Source organism: Erpetoichthys calabaricus, chromosome 1, assembly GCF_900747795.2.
Source record: "Erpetoichthys calabaricus chromosome 1, fErpCal1.3, whole genome shotgun sequence".
Taxonomy (NCBI): Eukaryota; Metazoa; Chordata; class Cladistia; order Polypteriformes; family Polypteridae; genus Erpetoichthys; species Erpetoichthys calabaricus.
This window is the reverse complement of record NC_041394.2, coordinates 327,388,882-327,413,056: the sequence shown is the minus strand read 5'-3', so window position 1 is coordinate 327,413,056 and position 24,175 is coordinate 327,388,882. Positions and strand designations below refer to the sequence as shown.

At 40.4% G+C, this 24,175-nt stretch overlaps 1 protein-coding gene across 1 annotated transcript in view; it reads right to left on the bottom strand.

The window, feature by feature from the left end:
• LOC114664665 (gastrula zinc finger protein XlCGF26.1-like) overlaps window positions 1–17,159 on the bottom strand; it is a 63,920-nt gene extending 46,761 nt beyond the window's left edge. Inside the window, exons 1-2 of the mRNA XM_051925628.1 lie at window positions 17,057–17,159; window positions 9,671–10,151 (exon numbers count right to left, since the gene is read on the bottom strand). Of these exons, the coding sequence (XP_051781588.1) occupies window positions 9,671–10,124 (454 nt within the window). The 5' untranslated portion in view covers window positions 10,125–10,151; window positions 17,057–17,159. The remainder of the gene's footprint in view (window positions 1–9,670; window positions 10,152–17,056) is intronic.
• Between the last annotated feature and the right edge of the window lie 7,016 nt (window positions 17,160–24,175).

Here is a 24,175-nt window from a genome sequence, read left to right as displayed (position 1 = left end):
GCTTGTTCGTATACCGAGTGTGTGGTCGTGAACTGAGGCAAAAGTTTGGCGAACTTTTTGGTCGTAAACCAAGTTGTACGTGTACTGAGATGTTCGTGAACCGAGGTTCCACTGTGTATACATATATATCTATACTAATTAATAAAAGGCAAAGCCCTCACTGACTCACTGACTCATCACTAATTCTGCAACTTCCCGTGTAGGTGGAAGGCTGAAATTTGGCAGGCTGATTCCTTACAGCTTACTTACAAACGTTAGGCAGGTTTCATTTTGAAATTCAACGTGTAATGGTCATAACTGGAACCTCTTTTTTCACAATATACTGTAATGGACGGCAGCTCGATGGCCGTGGAAGGAGGAGTTGAGTGTCACGTCATCACGCCTCCCACGTAATCACGTGAAAAGACTGTGAACGCAGTAGGGAGAAATGAAGGAGGAGCCGCAAACAGCGAAGAACAAAAAATTCATTAAACAATTGAGAAGGGAGCGAAACAATAAGAAGCGAGCGAGTAAAGCATACAAGCATCTTCATAAGGGAAACAAAGCACGGTGTAAAATGTAAGTTTAAATTAAGTTTATAGAAACGCTCCCACTGCGGATTGCAATAACATATTCGCGAGATAAAAGAACGCAGTAGGGAGAAATGAAGGATGAGCCGCAAACAGCGAAGAACATAAAATTCATTAAACAATTGAGAAGGGAGCAAACAATAAGAAGCGAGCGAGTGAAGCATACAAGCATCTTCATAAGGGAAACAAAGCATGGTGTAAAACGTAAGTTTAAATTAAGTTTATAGAAACGCTCCCGCTGCGGATTGCAATAACATATTCGCGAGATAAAAGTTTAATGAGAAGACACGAGGTATAAACGAACCACACGCCGTAGCGCAACGTTAGGGGCTTCACCTCTGGCGCTGACGTTCGAGATTCGATTCCCGAGAGCGGATGCAGTGAGTGTGTACGCCTGATGAGTCCAGAATTAGGGAGAAACACGTGTCGCATACTCTTTGCATTATTTGAAAGTAAACTATTAAAACCATTCTATGATCTGCTTCTCGCAACTGAAAGACGGCACATGGCGGATGTTAGCCGACTTGCTGACCGCAACGTTAGGGGCTTCAACTCTGGCGCCGCAAACAGCGAAGAACAAAAAATTCATTAAACAATTGAGAAGGGAGCGAAACAATAAGAAGCGAGCGAGTGAAGCATACAAGCATCTTCATAAGGGAAAAAAGCACGGTGTAAAACGTAAGTTTAAATTAAGTTTATAGAAACGCTCCCGCTGCGGATTGCAATAACACATTCGCGAGATAAAAGTTTAATGAAAATACGCCTGATGAGCCCAGAATTAGGGAGAAACACATGTCGCATACTCTTTGCATTATTTGAAAGTAAACTATTAAAACCATTCTATGATCTGCTTCTGGGAACAGAAAGAGGGCACGTGGCGGACGTAAGGCGACTTGCTGACAAACCACAAGCGTGACCTGGCAGGTAACCACCCATACAATCAGATTGTGATTCAGAAAACGAATGCCATGAATGTAATTACCACGATCTACATATTGTCAAATAAACGAAACACACGCCGTAGCGCGACAGCTGTGAAAAGGGAGCTTCACAAAAAAACAGATCCTTAACAAATTGTTATTGGTATATTTTCGATCCGTTTAAAAAGGTTTTCTTTTCTTCTTAATAAAAAATTAAAAGCAGTACTTCGCCGCAACGAAGCGCGAGAATTTGGCTATATATATCTGCTTCTCGCAATTAAAAGAGGGTACGTAGCGGATGTTACACGACTTGATGACCATGCATAAGCGTTACCTGCCAGGTAACCACCCATATAATCAGATTGTGATTCAGACTAGGAACGCAATGAATGTAATTACCCCGATCTACATAAAAGGCGAAAGTCTTGCAACATTCAAAGATGATGGTTTGGGATAAGTACACCATGGAACATAAAAGAGCTTATGAAGCCTTGAACCGAAAAGAGCAAGATCTCAGAGATCGTAAAAAAAAAAAAGGAGGTAATGTCATTTTACTCGTTGTAGATTTTAGTCTAACATTACTAGTTATTCCACGAGGGAGACCAGCAGATGAACTCAACGCGTGTTTAAAATCCATGCTTCTCCCACGGTCGGTTATATGTCGCGTGTTCTCGGGTAGGTACACCAAAAAATGTATACATTTAAGCATGTAATGGGCAAAGAAAAAATGAGGTATACCCGAAGGCACTGCAGTAGTACTCAATGTAACTTTACTTCTTAAATGTTAATGTTTTACTGTTTAATAATTTATACGCTTCTTATATGTTGTTCAAATTCTTTTATCAAAATACCAGTGACAGCGCAATGCACGATAACATAGAGTGAATACACCATACGTATCTGCCCACGGCCGCCCTGGTGCGCGCAGATAGGAGTTGATTCTACAATAAAATAAAATAAAGATAAAAAGAGTAATACAATCATCACCCATTAAGCGCATAGCAGACGTGACGTACTATATGTGTACCAGATTTCAAGTCAATAGGTGAAACGGTTTGCGAGCTACAGGTGATTTAAAATCCTGGACAGACAAACGAATAGCCACGGTAGCAAATTATAGAAGAAGATTTTACTGTTTAATAATTTATATTTATATGAAATGTGCTTCTTATATATTACTTCATATTCTCATATGATAATGATGTTAATGTTGTTTATATTGATTTCTATGTTATTGTAAGTGCATGTATGTGTGTGTATATATATATATATATATATATATATATATATATATATATATATATATATATATATATATATAAAATATATGTGTACAGTAATCCCTCGCTATATCGCGCTTCACCTTTCGCGGCTTCACTCCATCGCGGATTTTATATGCAAGCATATTTAAATATATATCGCGGATTTTTTGCTGGTTCGCGGATTTCTGCGGACAATGGATCTTTTAATTTCTGGTACATGCTTCCTCAGTTGGTTTGCCCAGTTGATTTCATACAAGGGACGCTATTGGCAGATGGCTGAGAAGCTACCCGACTTACTTTTCTCCGTCTCTCTCTTCCGTAGGGGGATTGAGCAGGGGGGCTGTTCGCAAACCTAGACGATACGGACGCTCGTCTAAAAATGCTGAAAGATTATCTTCACGTTGCTACCTTCTGTGCAAGCTGCTTCCTGAAGCGACATGCTGCACTGTGCTTCGCATACTTAAAAGCTCAAAGGGCACGTATTGATTTGTGCTTGTTTGTTTTTCTCTGGCTCTCTCTCTCTCTCTCTCTTTCTCTGCTCCTGACGGAGGGGGTGTGAGCTGCCGCCTTCAACAGCTTTGTGTCGCGGTGCTTTGCATACTTAAAAGCTAAACAGCCCTATTGATTTGTTTGCTTTTTTTCTCTCTCTCTCTGACATCTGCTCCTGACTTGAAGAGGAAGATATGTTTGCATTCTTTTAATTGTGAGACGGAACTGTCATCTCTGTCTTGTCATGGAGCACAGTTTAAACTTTTGAAAAAGAGACAAATGTTTGTTTACAGTGTTTGAATAACGTTCCTGTCTCTCTACAACCTCCTGTGTTTCTGCACAAATCTGTGACCCAAGCATGACAATATAAAAATAACCATATAAACATATGGTTTCTACTTCGCGGATTTTCTTATTTCGCGGGTGGATCTGGAATGCAACCCCCGCGATGGAGGAGGGATTACTGTATATATATATATATATATATATATATATATATATATATATATATATATATATATATATATATATGTGTATATATGTGTATATATATATATATATATATATATATATATATATATATATATATATATATATATATATATATATATATATATGTGTATATATATATGTGCATATATGTGTATATATATATGACAGCAACACTCATAACAATGACAACACAATTACATTGACAATCATGTTACGTTATTTTTAAAATGTTTCCTTTACTTTTTCATAACCTCTTTAACACACTACTTCTCCGCTGCGAAGCGCAGGTATTTTGCTAGTATATATATATATATATATATTATATATACACACACACACAGAGAGAGAGAGAGAGAGAGAGACAGAGAGAAATTAATTTCTACATTGTTCCCAAAACACAGAATCTGGGAATTCATGGTTCACTTAATCAGCCCAGGAGTCCAACAAAACCAGAAGCTGGTTGGAACACAAAATCTGCAGCCAATGCTCTAAAATTACATGTGTGTGGACAAGGCTCTGAGGCACCTTTTTGAGTGATGTGTCAAACAATGGGCAAAACGTACTGCCCAGGATCAGAAAGCTAGTTCTTACTCACTGATCATGGATCCTCCAAAAGGATAATGAGTTAAAACACACAATTAAAAGCACCAAGAATGACTAAGAACAAAACCTTGGAGCATTAAGAACAAAACCTTGGACTATTCTGAATTGGTCTTCTATGAGCTCTGATTTGAATCTTATTGAAGGAACTGAAACATGCAACTTGGAGAAGACCCCTTCTAACCTGAGACAACTGGAGCAGTTTGCTCAGGAAGAGTGGACCAAACTACCTGTGGACAGGTGAAGTCTCATCGAGAGCCACGTGAAACACTTGATTGCAGTGATTGCCTCTAAAGGTTGTGCAACAACATACAGTCATTTAAAAAAGTTTGGGAACCCCTCTCAGCCTGCATAATAATTTACTCTACTTTCAACAAAAAAAGAAAACAGTGGTATGTCTTTCATTTCCTAGGAACATCTGAGTACTGGGGTGTTTTCCAAACAAAGATTTTTAGTGAAGCAGTATTTAGTTGTATGAAATTACATTAAATGTGAAAAACTGGCTGTGAAAAATGTGGGTCCCCTTGTAATTTTGCTGATTTGAATGCATGTAACTGCTCAATGCTGATTACTGGCAACACCAGAGTGGTTGGATTAGCTCATTAAGCCTTGACCTTCATAGACAGGTGTGTCCAATCATGAGAAAAGATATTTAAGGTGGTCAGTTGCAAGTTGTGCTTCCCTTTGATTCCCCTCTGAAGAGGGACAGCAATGGGATCCTCAAAACAACTCTCAAAAGATCTGAAAACAAAGATTGTTCAGTCTCCTGGTTTAGGGGAAGGCTACAAAAAGCTATCTCAGAGGTTTAAACTGTCAGTTTAAACTGTAAGGAATGGAATCAGGAAATGGAAGGCCACAGTCACAGTTGCTGTTAAACTCAGGTCTGGCAGGCCAAGAAAAATACAGGAGCAGCATATGTGCAGAATTGTGAGAATGGTTACAGACAACCCACAGATCACCTCCAAAGACCTGCAAGAACATCTTGCTGCAGATGGTGTATCTGTACATCGTTCTTTGTGCAAATTGTGCTGAATTGTAGAACATCTGTATGGCAGGGTGATGAGAAAGAAGCCCTTTCTACACTCACACCACAAACAGAGTCGCTCGTTGTATTCAAATGCTCATTTAGACAAGCCAGATTCATTCTGGAACAAAGTGCTTTGGACTGATGAGACAAAAATTGAGTTATTTGGTCATAACATAAAGCGCTTTGCATGGCGGAAGAAGAACACCGCATTCCAAGAAAAATACCTGCTACCTACTGTCAAATTTGGTGGAGGTTCCATCATGCTGTGGGGCTGTGTGGCTAGTTCAGGGACTGGGCCCCTTGTTAAAGTCGAGGGTCGGATGAATTCAACCCAATATCAACAAATTCTTCAGGATAATGTTCAAGCATCAGTCAAAAAGTTGAAGTTATGCAGGGGTTGGATATTCTAACAAAACAATGACCCAAAACACAGTTCAAAATCTACAAAGGCATTCATGCAGAGTGAGAAGTACAATGTTCTGGAATGGCCGTCACAGTTCCCCGACTTGAATATCATCGAAAATCTATGGTATGATTTGAAGCAGGCTGTCCATGCTCGGAAGCCATCAAATTTAACTGAACTGGAGAGATTTTGTATGGAAGAATGGTCAAAAATACCTCCATCCAGAATCCAGACACTCATCAAAGGCTATAGGAGGCATCTAGAGGCTGTTATATTTACAAAAGGAGGCTCAACTAAGTATTGATGTAATATCTCTGTTGGGGTGCCCAAATTTATGCACCTGTCTAATTTTGTTATGATGCATATTTTCTGTTAATCCAATAAACTTAATGTCACTGCTGAAATACTACTGTTTCCATAAGGCATGTCATATATTAAAGGGAAGTTGCTACTTTGAAAGCTCAGCCAATGATAAACAAAAATCCAAAGAATTAAGAGCGGTTCCCAAACTTTTTCATAGGACTGTATTTGGTTAAGGGTTTCATCAATGTTGCCCATTCCATTTTCATTTTTTTTTTTTTTTTTGGTCCTTTATTTCGCCTTATACAAGTTCTTGTATTAGGAATTTGTTAGTTTTTGCATACCCCTTGGGGAATGAGGGGAGGGTCAGCCATTGTACAGCACCCCTGGAGCAGTTACAGGTTAAGGGTCTTGCTCAAGGGCCCAGCAGAGTAGGATCTCTTTTGGCAGTGACGGGGATTCGAACCGGCAACGTTTGGGATACCAGCGCAGATCCTTAGCCTCAGAGCCACCACTCCGTCCTATTATCATTTGTGTTCTTATTTGAAATATTCTGTTGAATCAGCACTTTAAAAGCAAATTCTAATTTTGGTTAAATATGAAATAAACAATGATGGGTGCTAATTACATTGGTCAGTTTCAAGTTATTTCAGAGACAATTGCAGGTTTGTCTTTTTTGAGTTTTGTGGAGGGGTACTAACAAATTTGTCCACATCTGTACACTCTCCTGTTGATTTTAGTCAACTCTCTATCAAGTTAATTAACCTCAAGTGCTCATTACAAGCACTACTTTAGAACATAAAATAGTCACCTCCTTGAACGTTTTCACATTTTATTGCTATACAGCATTTGACATTTTTGACACTTATGAGCAGAAAAAGACTGTCAACCTGAAATGAGATTTCTAAAAGTGTTCAAAATTAATTCCAAATATTAAAACACATAGGTATTGAGCCCCTTCCAGTCAGCATCTAGTGGATCTACCTTTGACAGCGATGACTGCTCTGACTCTGTGTGCACAAGTCCCTATCAGCTTTGCACATGTGGACACGGCCATTTTCCCCTCATTCTTCTTTGTAAAACTACTTCAGCTCTATTAGAACAAAATGTTGATTGTGAGTGGACAGAACTTGTCAAGTCCGGACACAAATCATCAATTGAATGGAGATTTGGACCTTGACTCTGCCACTCCAGGACATTAGCAATAGTGATTTAAACCATTCCTGTGGAGCTTTGGCTTTAGGTATGGGGTTGTTGTATTACTGGAAAAGAAATATTCGCCCAAGGCATATGCTTCTTGCAGATGCTTCAGTTTCTCCTCCAGGATTTCCCCTTATTTTGCTGCATTCATATTACCGTCACAAGCCCACTGGGGCCTGCTGCACAGCAGCATTGCCAATGTCACAATGCTGGCACCACCACGCTTCACAGTAGGGATGGAATGTTTGTCATAATGTGCAGTGTTCAAAAATGGCCTTTAGTCTGATGGCATAAAAGCTCCATTTTGGTCTCATAAGACCACAGAACTTTTTTCCAGCCGTTTCCCATGTGCCTTGTGCCGAGGTGTCCTGTGTGCTTTCTCCTCTTGCCTCTTTCCCATAAAGCCGGGAAGCACCCGGTCAACATCTCGTCTTTTGAGAGATGTTGTCAATTTCAGCCACTGTAGCTGGAAAGTCCTTTAGAGTTTTGAACAGACTCCTGGTGGTTTCCTTTACTAGTTGTCTTCTTGGATGATCACTAGGCAGATTTACAGCTGTGCCTTACTGTTTCCTTTTTGTCATGACTGATTTAACTGGATATTCAGGACTTGGATATTTGCCTCCATCCCCTGCTTTTCAATCCCCTTTTCACAGAGTTGTCTGGATTGTTCTTTTGTCTTCTGTGTGGGTTAGGGCACCATACTACCTTACCACAAAGTTGCACTTTCAACATGCAAAGGGAATTTAAACTAAAATCAATTGAAATCCCAGGCAGCTGATCTCCACTGCACTAATTATAAGCCTTCTAAAACCAATTGGCTGCACCAGTTATGATTTATTGGTGCCATGTGAAAAGGATAAACACCTATGAGATTAATTATTTTGTGTTTAATATCTCTATTATATAAAAAAAATCCTGAGACAAGACAAGACTATTTCAAAGAAATTTTTTCAAGTCCCGTGAGACGAGACTTTAGCCAGGAGATTTTTTCCAAGTCATGCTGGCCTCTCAACCATATTCAACCATGCACACGGTCCTCTCACCTCTCATTCGTGTGAATACTTTTGACAGACACAGTTTCTGCTCTCTCAGCAACATTTTCTTCACTTTAAGATCCCAATTAAAGAAGACGTATTATGTCCAAATCTTATTGAAGAATTTTATCCTAAAGGGTTATCAACAGAAGAAATGAGTACACAGGCAATCCTAGCACTGAGAAACGATGAAGTCAAACGAATTTACATGAAAAATGTTGATCGGTTACACTGCAAATTGGTTAAATGCGTATCAAGACTATGCTAAAGCAGTTTGTGGCGATAGCGTGGAAGATGAAAACATCAACTTACAATATCCTGAAGAATATCTACAACCGTTAACACCGTCCAGTCTTCCACCGCACAAATTACTGTAGAAAGAAGGATGTATCCAAGAAAAGTAATGTAGTACATCTTTCGTGGATAACATTAGACAACAAAGGAGATCTTGATATGCCATTCGTATTAAAATGTTAACAGTTTCCGATTAGAATAGCTTTTGCAAAGACAATTAACAAATCTGAGAGACAAACATTTGAAAAAGTCGGTTTATTTATTAGAGAGAAAGAAACGAATTTCACTCACGGGCAGTTATACAATGCGTTGTCACAATGAAAGTCCAAACACAGAATCAAAATTCAATGCGATATTGATGAAAATTCAAATTCAAAAAATTGTTTTTACTTAAGTTTTACAGTAAAAATGTAAGTTTAAAAAGTATTTGCATGATAATTTCAAAGCCAAAGAGAATAAAATTGTATTATCAACGAATATCTCTAATGCAACATGAAACAATTTACTTTAAAATTACTATGTTTTACTATTTATTAATATGGTTAATTACTCGCTGTAATGTAAAATAGTTAGTTCTATTATGCAAATGTAAAAATTCCCATGAAAATAATCTGTTTAAATAGTACATCCGCATCCCCATATGCAAGCGGCTGAACCGCAAAGATGCTAGTGTGTAGCGCAGGCCCGGGGATTGGCGAGCGAAGCAAGCAGGGGGCAAATCCCCTTAGTTTGTTATTAATTTAGACCACTTTTCAGAGATCTGTTTTCATTTTAATATTGAGGTTTTTTTTTTCCCTGTTAATCGGCGTGTCAATAAAAACAAACTGAATCCAGTGGATTCAATGTGGTAGAACAATAAAAAGAGAAAACTGCCAAAGGGGTGCCTATACTAGATGATAAATGGCCTACTCAATTCAAGATTTTATCATGTTAGAAAACTCAGTGTGTATGGTCTTTCACTTTTTACCACACAATTTATTCATCTAAACAAGCCTTAGTTTACAAGTTGCACAAAAAGGCAATTTGGCACCCTTCATGTTAAACCTCAGGCTCAAAAAACAAACTTCTTTTAGCACCTACCTTTTTTAGTGGGAGATGATGCTTTCTCAGTCCTCTTCAAGTCTGAATCCAATGATTCCGACTTCACCTGGAGAGAGCGATCCTGTAGGGAGAAGGGCCCACTCAATGTGGAGTTTGGCCCAGTGACTATTTCTTCCTCTTCTTCTTCTTCTTCTAGAGAAACAGCTTCTGATTTAAAGTTTTCTTGCTTAACTCGGTTTGTAATTTCCTGTTTGTGTATGTCAGTCTGGTCAGAATTCCGCTCAGCCTCTTTCATGAAGTGGACACATTCCAGTTCATAGTCCTCTTCCTTAATGGCTATGACTCTTTTCTCTATGGTGTTCGTGAAGACCAGACTCCTGCTCAGTGCTAAATTGTCCCTTTCCTCAACTTTATCTCTGTCTTCTGAGGGTCCCTCTTCACATGTATATTTCTCCTCTAGGGGCTCCAGTACAGTCTTCGATATTTCCTCCATTTTGTATGTCTGGCTGCTACTTCTTTTCTGTATTGACAGAGCAGGGTAGAATTACCTCAGAATTACACCATAAACAAAATGAACACAATTCAGTTTCAATTTTTGAACTGACACACTAACTTAAGAGTACTTTTAGCCAACAAATTATTTAGTAGAAGTATGTCAAGTTGGGCGGCACGGTGGCGCAGTGGTAGCACTGCTGCCTCACAGTTAGGAGACCCGGGTTCGCTTCCCGGGTTCACCCTGCATGGAGTTTGCGTGTTCTCCTCGTGTCTGCGTGGGTTTCCTCCCACAGTCCAAAGACATGCAGGTTAGGTGGACTGGTGATTCTAAATTGGCCCTAGTGTGTGCTTGGTGTGTGGGTGTGTTTGTGTGTGTCCTGCGGTGGGTTGGCACCCTGCCCGGGATTGGTTCCTGCCTTGTGCCCTGTGTTGGCTGGGATTGGCTCCAACACACCCCCGTGACCCTGTGTTCGGATTCAGCGGGTTGGAAAATGGATGGATGGAAGTATGTCAAGAAACGCTACTGGGGCTCCTTCAATCTCACAGCAATATGCCTTTATAGTGCCTGACTGGGACTGCTCTCCTATCTTTAGCCAAGTCAGACATTTCTCTTTCTTTTTAGTAATTCTGATGTGTATTTTATAGAAGTTGTTTGTTTTAATATTTCTTGAGTATCTGTAAAAAGCTAAATTTTCTCCCTTGAAACAAATAAAATATGGTCTGTCAAAATCCTCCTTAACAAACGAATAAACCAAATTATTTAATTTCCAGAAACCGCACATCATCCTTCCTTTCTACCCACTGGCCATGCATAGAAAAAGAAAAAAAAAATCTTAGATGGTGCTTTGTGTTCTTACAGTAAAGTGATATCAATAACCATTAGGCAGAAAAAGATGGAAATTACTCCATGACCAGACTTCAGATTCACTAGCTAAGGTTTCTAAGGTTTGTAACATAATTTTGCAATTATATTACAAGATACAAATGGAAAATATTCCTAAATTACTCACAATGTCTATTTTATAGTACAGAAAACAAGACAAAAACCAACAGCTGTGTTTAACTTGGAGACCCCAATCACACTCTGACCTTAATTTATTGCTGTGCTGGATCACATTCAAAACCTTCTAAAAACAAAGAGACCACTCTAGGTTGGCACAGATTTAGGCCACAAAGCAGAGGGCTGAAAATTCTAAAGCTTAATCCAGATGCTAATGCTCACGAGCAGTGATCTCTCTGAGCAGAGCGTGTGAGCTATCATTCATACTGCTTATAAATAAACAACAAAGTCAAATAGAGGTGGTGGGTAGAGAAAAAAATGCACGATTGATGTGGAAGTTCTGTCTGTCTCGCTGCGCCCCATTTATCTGCCCACAGATTTTCATTACACTCGTGTGTACAGCAATTTGCCTTTATAGTGCCTCACTTGGACTGCTATCTTTTAGCCAAGTCAGATGGTTTTCTATCTTTTTAGTAATTCTGATGTGCATTTGATCGGTGTTGTTTGTTATAATATTTCTAGTACTTCTATAAAAAGCTAATCTTCTTATATAATACGCTACCGTTGCTGTCCAAGATTTTAAATCACCTGTAGCTTACAAACCATTTGACCTATTGACCTAAAATTTGGTACACATGTACTACGTGACCTCTACTATGCGGGGTGATGATTGACCTCCAAGGTTATTCCTCTTTTTATTTTATTTTATTGTAGAATCAACTCTCGGTAGCAGAGTTCTCATCCCTACCATCTTTACCGTCACTTCCCCTACCTCTTCATATCTTAAATAATTCTTGAGGCAGATTGAACATTTAAGTGCCAGCTTAACCGAAAAATTAAGGAAAACCACAAATCTCATATCGATTAAGTCACAAAACTTACAAAAGGTCATATCAGAATCTAAACAAGAACATGAAGGCAGAAGAGAACTTGTACAGAAGGTGACGCCTGCCAAGGTAAAGGTTTTGATAGCGAACATGCTGATGGCTGTGGAAATAAATTCTTCCATGTTGGTGGAATTGACTTGCCAAATATGTGAAAATATCTGACAGCTGACAAAGTAAGAACTACGCCTTCGAGTTCACAGAGTGCATAAATTCAACAATCAAAACTGACATGTTACATGAATTTAAATAATAAAAAAAATCAGCTTACTTCACTTTGATAGTCAACGAATTAACGGACATAACAGTTTCAAAAAAATAAATTTAGGAATGAAAGCAAATTCATTCATAAAAATGTGTTAACTGGCATATAAAAATTCAACAGCATGTGACAGTTTAGCTGTTCTTAGAGGAATATTTGATATTTTTATATATAAAACTAGCCATTCCCCGTGGGTCCATCATGCTGATGTCACGCTTTCCCCTTCCCTCGGCCCACAGCCTGTGTCTTGGATTAGCACAAATAAATCGCTTCTGCAAGCCAACTATGACACTTAGCGCGATGACAGAACTCGCAAAATCAACCGGAATGTTCAAGAAAATTTGGGTTTATCAGGCGTACACACTGAACTGCATCCCCTCGCGGGAATCAAACCTCGGACGTCAGCATCACAGGCGAAGCCCTTTACACTGCGCCACGGCATGTGGTTCATTTATTTGACAGCCTGGAGATGTGGAGTGTGTACGCCTGATGGGCCCAAAAAAGGATGAAACACGTGTTGCGTACTCTTTGCATTATTTGACAGTAAACTATGCAACATTCTATGATCTGCTTCTTGCAACTGAGAGAGCCCCGTGGTGGATGTTTGCCGACTTGCAGACCAACCACATGCGTTACCTGGTAGGTAACCACTCATACAATCAGATCGAGATTCAGACTATGAATGCTATGAATATATATTATATACATACATACACACACACACACCCATACATACATATATACACAAAGAGATAGAGGGAGAAGTTAAATTAGAACCAGATGTCAATGTTTACCTTGAACGGTGCATCAGTCATGCAGGGCAAATGAAAAAGTGTAGCTGCTCATTTAGGCTAATCCATTCCACACTCATCTGATGGACTTTGTGTGGCACATCATGAGGACCCGGGTAGCGATGAGATTCAGAAAGATATTCCCCTGATGAGGGATATCAAGACTGTGCTAAGGACTATTTACACAGTTTTCTGCCGGTCATCTGTTAAGGTGGAAAAATTTCAAGAGCTTGTCAAAGCTTCAGTGGCAGATGTGATTGGATTTAAACCACTAAATGAGGTCAATGGATTATCCAAATAAGCAACTACGACATATTAGTGAAATACTGCGGAGTATTCACAAATACTGCTTTGATGAACTGCAAAATGCAGAACACTATGTGGCTATCTGGACCTTTGTAAGCAGTATCGAAAGACCACAATACTAAAAAAGGAAAAAATTTGAAACTGGAACTGTAAAGACATTTTCAGATATGGTTACATTTACTAAAAAACAGCATCACGTCCAAGAGTGATTTTCACTTTTGCACATTTGTGGCACATTTAGGGCCCCAAATGTGGACTTTGGAAGAGTATTTAGCCTAATGAACAAAATAAAACCGTACATATGCCAAGCATTTCAAAAACTTGAGAATTTAACTCTTTAAATTCTGGACAGACTGTTAATGTTGATAGAGATTGTAACTTATGGACAGAAAATGTCAAGAGAATTTGCATATTCAGTGAAATTTTGAGTAAAAACAGACTTTATAAAAGAAATAAACACTTTTGTTATATCAGTTAATTTCTCTATACTGTACTTAGCATTAAATATGCAAAACAGTAAATAATTATGTATATTTTTTGCACCATATACAGAAATGCATTACTAATACTGGTGCTTACAAATTGTGGGTTTTTAGAACTTGATGCTCACATGAACACAAATTTGCATGCACCATGCCACTCCTTACAGGGAATATTGGTCTGAAGTGTACAAAGTGAAGAGAAAAGGAGACAGAACTGCTCCACATGGTGCTCCAGTGTTGTGCCCATGCGTATCAGAGACACAAGCTGCTGTCTGCCAGACAGATACACTGGGAAAGCAGTCACCATCCTCTGGAGCAGAAATATATATTTTTTCTATTTAACTAATATGAAGTTTAATAGCAGACATCCCATGCCTTCCGGAAATCAGCATCTTTTCCTGGACTTCCTCAAACGATACCCATTCTCCCAGAAATCCTTCTTCTTCCAAACTTGAAACCCAAGGATGACCACAATCCTGATACAAACAGCCTCCTAGTCCCTCTACTGCATGTAATCCCATCTACCAAACTGCCCTGAAATTGGTTCTGCAAGACAGGATTGTCCGTAACAGCAGAAATCTTTAGCAGCAATAAACTGTCAACTTATATGTGGACTTCTTACCTCCACCAAGTCTGTCAGTTGCTGACTGATGCTCTCTGTGGCAGTAAAATCATTTTCAAATCTGACATGCGTTTCCAGACAGTACCTGTTTTCACAGTTATGTCCAGTTTGTGACGCGACAACTCTACATTCTAGATGTGTTGTGAACAGAGAGTCATGATTGGCTGTTTCTCAATAAATCATGAGGAGTCTGCTGTTTTAATGCATTTGAGTTGATTGTTGTTATTTTACTAACTTTGCATCGTCTCCTGAACAATTTACAAGCCCACATGTTGGCTGCTATGTCTCCCATTGAAGGACTGTGGAGCACAATTCTGTCCACACCCACATATCCACTATTAACCACAAAGATCTTCCCCTAAGGAAACCCAAGTCTGCAGTCTCCAGAATATAATAATCAGAGATGATAGATACCACTATTTTTTTAATTGATAGCCATACAAGTATTTTATGTGTCAGAATTTTCAATACCTGTACAAACTATTTTTTAAAGAGCATCGGAATTTATTTTCAAATGATGGTGTTGTTTTAGTATGGCTAATATTAATTGATTAGTCGGTATTTAAATGAACTAATATCAAAACAAAGCATCAAGGTCAATAAAACCATTTTTTACACAATATATATTAATAGAAAGAAAGTATCATGTAATTTTCTAACCTACTTGACCAGGCCGTTGGGGGGCTGTAGCATATCCCAGCTAACATAAGGTGCAAGGCAGGAACAAACCCTGGACAGAGCGCCCATCTATCATTCATTTAATGTAACCAATTTACCTTAACTGCATATCTTTGAACTGTGGGAGGAAACCAATGCAGACATGGTGAGAACATGCAAACTCCATGCAAGGAGGACTCAGGTTGAAAACCTCTGTCTCCTTAGTGCAAGGCAGCAGCACTGCCACTGGTTCACTGTGCCACCAAGAATGAACATACAAATGTTATAAAGGTAATATGAAATTTTATGTTTTCATAAAGATTTGGTTATTTGTTTAACACATGTAAAACCGGCAATCAACTTCACGAAAGAACTAAAACTGATCCCCCTTAGAACATTAACATTTACAGAAAAATAATATTCCCACATTTGCATTTTCTATTAAATTTTACTACTCCTTCGTCTCACAAATATTGCAACGGGAGGCTGTATTTCTTTCCATCTGTGAAAAGTAGCGGCATACAATGTTATGCGTTCAGTCAGCCATTGCCGTACTGTACACCAGGGGTAGGCAACGTCGGTCCTGGAGTGCCACAGTATGTGCAGGTTTTTGTTCCAACCCAGTTCCTTAACGAGAACTCAATTATTGCTGATGAAGCACATATTGCTTAAGTGACATTTTAATGCTTCATTTTAGTGGTCTCGCTTGTTAAGGTTCTCCAACCTTAATTGCTTATTTCAATCTTAAACTGCTGCATTCAGTGTTTTAATTGCTCCTTATTAGCAATAAGATGTAAAACAGGGGTAGGCAATGTCGGTCCTGGTGAGCCGCAGTGGCTACAGGTTTTCATTCAACCCAATTGCTTATGTAGAAACAAATCATTGCCAATCTCAGACCTTATTTAATTTTATGGCTTGTTAGTCTGTGCAATGTAAGGCTTTTATATCGTAGATTTTTTTCCTTTCCAAGGATATCATCCAAATGATATGAAGCCTAAAACAGATCATTTTCAGTCTGTCACATTTTTCTATTAAGTGTTTTATTAAATCAAACCGTGCATGATGAACACACACAGATGTAATTGGAAAAAATCTAGCTGGAGAACTGCTGGCTGCTTTGTCTTTTACATCTTATTGCTAATAAGGAGCAATTAAAACACTGAATGCAGCAGTTTAAGATTGAAATAAGCAATTAAGGTTGGAGAACCTTAACAAGCGAGACCACTAAAATGAAGCAGTAAAATGTCACTTAAGCAATATGTGCTTCATCAGCAATAATTGAGTTCTCGTTAAGGAACTGGGTTGGAACAAAAACCTGCACATACTGTGGCACTCCAGGACCGACGTTGCCTACCCCTGCTGTACACAGTCTGCGAGTGTGAAAGGGGCGTGGCTGTATGTCATTCTTGCGGAACTGCGCGTCTGCTCATTTCAGTACGTGAGAGCGGAAGTGGGTTAGTGATTTCTGTTGTTTTTGCAAGAATCTTGCTACCTGATCTTACAGAAAAAATAGCAATCGATTTTTTTCATGGTACTCGACACCAAATAAGTACAGTTTGAGCATCTAAGTATTGATTACAGTGGTATCGATCTGCCCATCAATAATTATAGTCTCCAAACGTTTCCTGCAAAATCTCTCAGTCAAGAAAGGTAAAAGATACCCAAACAGCAACAGTGCATGTGAAGAATAATAGCGGCAGCTGCCACTGCTAGTTGACATAAAGCGACAGAATTAAACGGTGGCTCTATAAGCGACAATAACATTAACTGAAAACAGCCGTGAGTATAGAGGCCGGTTCAAACATGAGGACAATCACTGTTGTAATTCCATTAAATCAAGAAAACAGAGACTCTAGCGCTGGTGAGCACTGGTGCTGCTTCTCCATTCTTTTGCCTTTCCTTCGCTGATATCGCTCTCGTACGTACCTCCTTTTTAGCTCCTATACCAAAGATGCGCAGCTGAACGTCTTAAATCACCGTTCGCCTTAGCAAGCCAACAGCAAAGTGGATTGGAAAGAACAACTTCCGGATCTAGCTACACTAAAATGTATCAAAATAAGAGATCTGATCGCACTAATTCACTATAATGTTTCAAAATAAAAGACCTAACCGCTCAAACCGCTTCAGGAGTTAACCATTTCGATGGTTCAGAAACTGCACACGTACAGTATTGAGGTAGTAATGCAATACAGGGATAGCACAGTTGAGGCAAACAAGATTCATAAAGGTAAGATCTCGGAAATGCTACCATGAATCCGACAAACTAATCCAAGTGAAATGAAAACACCATATGTAATTTAAACTTAGAAAGATATATTTAATACTGTGACACTACACAGATTCATGTTTATTGCATGTCCTTTTAGGTAGCCTGCTATCCTTAAAAGGATCGCCAGCTTTTGCGACACTAAATTAAAAAAAATGTGTGACTTTGGCAGGCTTGCTGTTTTTCTAGCTCCCCTGTCAATGGCTCTAAAGCTGGAGACTTACAGTGCATCCGGAAAGTATTCAGGTGTGTGCCTTTCCAAATCCTGTCCAATCAACTGAATTTACCACAGGTGGACTCCAATTAAGCTGCAGAAACATCTCAAGGATGATCAGAGGAAACAGGATGCACCTGAGCTCAATTTTGAGCTTCATGGCAAAGGCTGTGAATACTTATGTACATGTGATTTCTCAGTTTTTTTATTTTTAATAAATTTGTAAAAATCTCAAGTAAACATTTTTCACGTTGTCATTATGGGGTGTTGTGTGTAGAATTCTGAGGAAAAAAATGAATTTAATCCATTTTGGAATAAGGCTGTAACATAACAAAATGTGGAAAAAGTGATGCACTGTGAATACTTTCCGGATGCACTGTACATGATTGAACACCAGCCTATTCTGTTGGTGTCTCATTCACAGGCAGATGCAAACTTGTCAGGGCTGTTCCATAACCCTTCCTTCAAGGTCACTGTCCCCATAAACCAAATGCTCTCAGCGTCACACAAACTCGATGAGATGACAAGGTAGTTTTCTTTGTAGTTGTGCAGCCAGTGGCATAGGCACATCAGCAGGGATCTTGAGTGTGGTGTTGTCAGCTGACGCAACAATGACTATGAGCATTGTGCTGCTGGGTGGCACAACAAGGATGTTAAATGTTGTGCTGTCATGTGGTGCACCATGGTTGTTTAACACTGCTGTCATGGGCTAGAAGTTACAGGCACTAAATAGTTCCAAAAGAACATCCAAAGATGCCCTCTAGCTGAGTTGGGTTAGATATAGTCAAACCCTGGCTAGATTAAGGGCAAGATTTATGTCACAAAATGCTCTGTGAAAAAGGTAGCTCCGGAGAGCATGTAAGGCAAAAAAGAGTTGCCACAAGAAACACAAAACAATCCAAACGAAAAAAGTCAGCACACAGAATCTGAAGACATAATTAAAAGGAACAGAGCAGAAGGAGAAATAATCTGTAAACCTCAAAGGGGAACCCCTTCAACCACTCACAATGTGTAACATCCTGCTTCAATGGTAGTCATTATTGCACCAGTCAGTACGCTCACCACACATTAGCTCTTAGATGCTGAAGGGATGAAAGAGATATCCAATTAGAGATGGAGGATGATTAGGGGGCCAGAATAGACAAGGACTTGATGGGGAACTTAGCCAGGAAATCAGGATAAACCCTACTGTTTTCAAACGATTCCCTTAATGGTCTTTAATGATCACAGAGAGTCAGGATACCTCAGTCGTACATCTCATCCACATGAAGGTGCCATATTTACAGCACAATGTCTACTGTCACTGCATTGGGGGATTAAGGTCTACACACAGACCAAAGGGTAAGCACCCCCAGCTGGCCTCACCAACACCTCATCCAGCAGCAACCCAAGCTTTTCCCCGATAGTTTCCTATTCAAGTACTGCCCGGGTCTGAACATGCTTGGCTTCAGGTGGATGACCTGTTCTGAAGTGCAGGTGGTATGGCTGCTGACACTACACTGAGGGTGCATCAGAGTGTTGCTGGTCTTGAGGATATAGAGGAACTGAATATTGTGCTTCATTAGTTCAGACTCAAAAGTTTCAACCTGGTCACTGAGCAGATCTTTAGGTGCGCCAAAATGGCAGAACAGCTCTTCTATGAGCCTCCTACTGGAGGTAGTCACACACTATTCCAAAACTGTGTACGCATTGGGACACTTCATAAACAAGTCCATAGCCACAAGGGCATAATAATGTTCAGTGTCTTTGGTAGGAAAGGTGTTGATAATGTCCACTGCCACCCACTTCTTTGGGGCACGTAGAGACTGGAGAGGTGCATGTGATGGAGGAGTTACGCCTTTACATGCAGTGCAGCCATCACAGCAGTGGACGGAAAGCTCAATGTCCTGCCAGCAGCCCGCCTGGTGGAACAGCTGTCTTAGAAACTCTACCATGAACTCCCTAAAGGACTTGGTAGCGTAGGTGCCAGTGTACCAACAGTTGCAGAACTGGCTATCCTTGAAGCAGGTTCTTCTGTGTTTGATAAACCAGACTATCCTGCATCTCTAAACCGGAGCCCTCTCTGTGGGCCCATAGTGTATTACATCAACCCATGGTGGCTCTCATCCTACTACTATTCATCTTTGAAATACAGCCAGGTTTGGGTCTTGCTCCTGTCCCTGCTGGAATTCACTTGTGCTGATGCCATGCAGTGTAGTCAGCACTGCAAGTTTACCTTGAATTGCATGGCATTCAGTGACAGCACCCCATCATTGTTCAGCCTTGGCACAGAGACTGCAGTTCTCCAGAAAACAAGATCTTTAAAGAGAGGGCATCAGTATTGGAGTGCTCACTTCTGGCTCTGTCCTTGAAGAAAAAAAAGAATACTCCTAACAGTTCCCATACCAGGAGAAGGTGGGAGCGGAGGATGCCATCATCTATATGCTATACCAATCCCTCTCCCACTTGGACAGAGGCAGTGGTGCTGTAAGAATTATGTTTCTGGACATCTCTAGCGCCTTCAACACCATCCAACCTCTGCTCCTTAGGGTCAAGCTGACAGAGATGGGAGTAGATTCATATCTGGTAGCATGGATCATGGAGTATCTTAAAGACAGGCCTCAGTATGTGCGTCTCTGGAACTACAGGTCTGACATTGCAGTCAGCAACATGGAAGCACCGCAGGGGACTGTACTTTCTCCGGTCCTGTTCAGCCTATATACATCGGACTTCCAATACAACTCAGAGTCCTGCCACGTGCAAAAGTTCAATGACGACACTGCTATCGTGGGCTGCATCAGGAGTGGGCAGGAGGAGGAGTATAGGGACCTAATCAAGGACTTTGTTAAATGGTGCGACTCAAACCACCTACACCTGAACACCAGCAAAACCAAGGAAATGGTGGTGGATTTTTGGAGGCCCAGGCCCCTCATGGACCCCGTGATCATCAGAGATGACTGTGTGCAGAGGGTACAGACCTATAAATACCTGGGAGGGCAGCTGGATGATAAATTGGACTGGACTGCCAATACTGATTCTCTGTGCAAGAGAGGACAGAGCCGACTATAGTTCCTTAGAAGACTGGCGTCCTTCAACATCTGCAATAAGATGCTGCAGATGTTCTATCAGACGGTTGTGGTGAGTGCCCTCTTCAATGCAGTGGCGTGCTGGGGAGGCAGCATAAAGAAGAGAGACGCCTTACGCCTGGACAAACTGGTGAGGAAGGCAGGCTCTATTGTTGGCATGGAGCTGAACAGTTTGACATCTGTGACAGAGCGACGGGCGCTGAGCAGGCTCCTGTCAATCATGGAGAATCCACTGCATCCACTGAACAGTGTCATCTCCAGACAGAGGAGCAGCTTCAGCGACAGACTGCTGTCAGTCCTGCTCCACTGACAGACTGAGGAGATTGTTCCTCCCCCACACTATGCGACTCTTCAATTCCACCTGGGGGGGGTAAACATTAACATTATACAAAGATATTGTCTGTCTGTATACCTGCATTGTTATCACTCTTTAATTTAATATTGTCTTTATCAGTATGCTGCTGCTGGAGTATGTGAATTTCCCCTTGGGATTAATAAAGTATCTATCTATCTATCTATCTATCTATCTATCTATCTATCTATCTATCTATCTATCTATCTATCTATCTATCTATCTATCTATCTATCTATCTATCTATCTATCTATCTATCTATCTATCTATCCAAGTTGTCACCTGACCCTCTGGCTCTTTGAAATTCAGAAGCAAGGTGAGCAAGGCGAGGCCTATCCGTAAAGTGAACTGGGATCCTGTAAAGGTATGGATGGAGGTGTCACAGACAGGTGCATCATACACTCATTTAAGTCCAGTTAGTTTGTAGCAGTGCTACTGGGCAGTAAAAACTTCAACTCCCAGCAGTCCCTGCAGTTGATCTGAGTGGACATCTGCTAAAGGTGCAGGGGCTGTTTTGTCTTCCAGTTTGTGGCCTTTGGATTATCGTTCTTGTCCTGGATTATCTCCTATTCATGTGTGTATGATCTGTCTGGAGTCTGCCTGCTGCACCATGAGGACTGAATTAGATTGTTTGTTGACCTTTGGAGAAGGAGCACTCCTGATCCTGTCACTCTTTATCGTCAGGATATTCTGTGTAAATGCTAGGGGTCGCTGTTGCCCCTTTAACCCCAACAGACAGACGCTCAGGACACAAAGTAAAAGCACTAAGAAGTATTTTAATGTTTCTTCTTCTTAAACAGTTCCTCCAAAGCACCCCAGCCACAATATACAGGCAATTAAATGAACACAATACTCTCAATTTTCAATAATAATAATAATAATTCTCTCCTCCACACCTCCCAGCAAGCTCTGTCCTACACATCCTGACTCTAGCTCCCTTGCAGGGTCCTCCATAGTCCTTTAAATAGTCCTTGACCCAGAAGCGCTTCTCTTCTTCCTCCCACATGACTTGCCAGCACTTCTGAGTCAGATGGAGAATCCCAATTCTTTAATCAGCCCAGAAGTACTTTGGGGCTTCCGTCCTCATGATTTCCGAGTTCATGTCTATTGTGTATTCACTTGAATGGGAACTAGGGTGGATCATTTAAGTTTGTGTAATTAGATTTAATGTATTTATTGCTTAATACATTTGTCAATTTCTGTTTTAATGTCACGTGCTTCTTTGTCTCTGTGAGGGAGTGTGCATGAGTTGGGCCAAGGCTGGGGGCGTTCCTGGGGTCCCCAACAAAAAAATAAATCACCATCTACAGGTGGTGTGAATCTTAGCTGGGTTTTTCAGCCCACTACAGGTTCAGAGAACGAGTATAGTAGCTAATCACCATCTCCTTCCATCTGGAAGAGGATTTCTTCAATACCCTAATTAATGGTGTCTCTGTCCAGAATGTGTGGTACCTTTGGGTCTGGATAGGCTTAAACAGGTGCAGTGATAAGGGCCTACTTAATTTGGTTAACACAGTCTTAAAAGCTGGCATCCACAGGTGCTCATTGCCTTGGTTGGTCATAGCATGTGATGGTGCTGCTGTTCCCACAAAACCTCTCACAAACTGCCAATAACAAGATGCCAAACCCAGAAAACTGCTGAATTCCTTCACATTACTGAGCTGTGGCCTACTGCACACTGACAATTTTCTTAGTGTTGGCTTTTGTCTGCAGTAGGTACCCCTCTGCTGGATCCAGCTTTAGTTGGGTATGCCATCACCTTGGAATACAAAGTACACAGTCGGCATCGATTTGAAGTGTGAGGTGTTCTGCAGTGCACACAACTTGTTCTGTCCACAATGTGCCACCTCGTGTGTTCTCCTTTCCCTTGTCTGACTGATGCTGGCCGTGTATTTCATTAACTGACAGCTTTGCTGTTCTTAGATATCTGGCACACTTTGATGCTGGCTGCATGTTTTCTCTTTGTGCACATTGTGGACTTTTTATTTCAGAGATTTTGCACTGCGAGAAAGGTTTCATTCTAAAAAAAAAGTATTTATTATCTGGGAAATTACTTCTCTGTTTGATTTGTTTAATTGCAATTTACTTGACTGTTAAAATGTAATAAAAATTAGCTGTGCTGCCCATGTAAATGGTTTGAAATCTAAATAATCAACATGGACCTCAGCATTAATGTTTACAGTGCACCATCCAATTCCTATGTCTCTGTTGCAATTTGGTGAGTGATCTGTAAAAGCAATGTTAATGTTTGTGAGGTGCCATCTGTTGGAATGACATATTAAATGCATTTTATCACTAAAAGTGTTTGTGATGCGACACCTTTCAGAATGACAGAAACAATGCAACCAGCCAGACACACAGACAGCCACACAGACAATATATCCTTTTATTAATCTCAAGTTTAAAAAAGACTGCAAGAATTGTTCCAATACAAATTACATCAGAAGGACTTTGCTTTAGAAATATTTTGGATTTTTAGGTCTACTGTATTATTAGGTCTCTATTAATAACGGTAACGAGTCTGAGTACAGGAAGGTTTTGGAGGACTTTATCTTGTGGTGCAGGGACAACTTGCAATTTAACATCAGTAAGACAAAACAGCTGGTGGTTGACTTCCAATGTGTCCAGGAGCCTCCAAGACCAGCCACCATTGGGGACATGGAAGTAATGCAGAGTTACAAGTACCCGAGGGTCCATATGAACAACAAACTGGACTGGTCTGACAACACAGTGGTGCTGTACAAGAAGGTGAAGAGCAGACTGTACCTGCTCAGGAGACTCAGGTCTTTTGATGTGTGCAGCAAGCTGCCTGAAATGTTCTACCAGTCCATAGTGGCCAGTGTGACATTCTATGCTGCAGTCTCCTTGGGAAGCATCTTAAGCTAAAAAAAAAAATTCACAATGCCTGAATAAACTTTTCAGGAAAGCCTGCACCATCACATGGAGAATCCTGGGGGCTCATGTATAAATGGTGCATACGCACAGAAATGTTGCATACGAACGTTTCCACGCTCAAATCGGGATGTATAAAACCTAAACTTGCCATAAAGCCACGCACATTTCCATGGTACCTCATACCCTGGCATACGCAATTTCTCCACTCGGTTTTGCAGACTGGCGGCACCCAGCGTCAAAGCAGTGCTACTG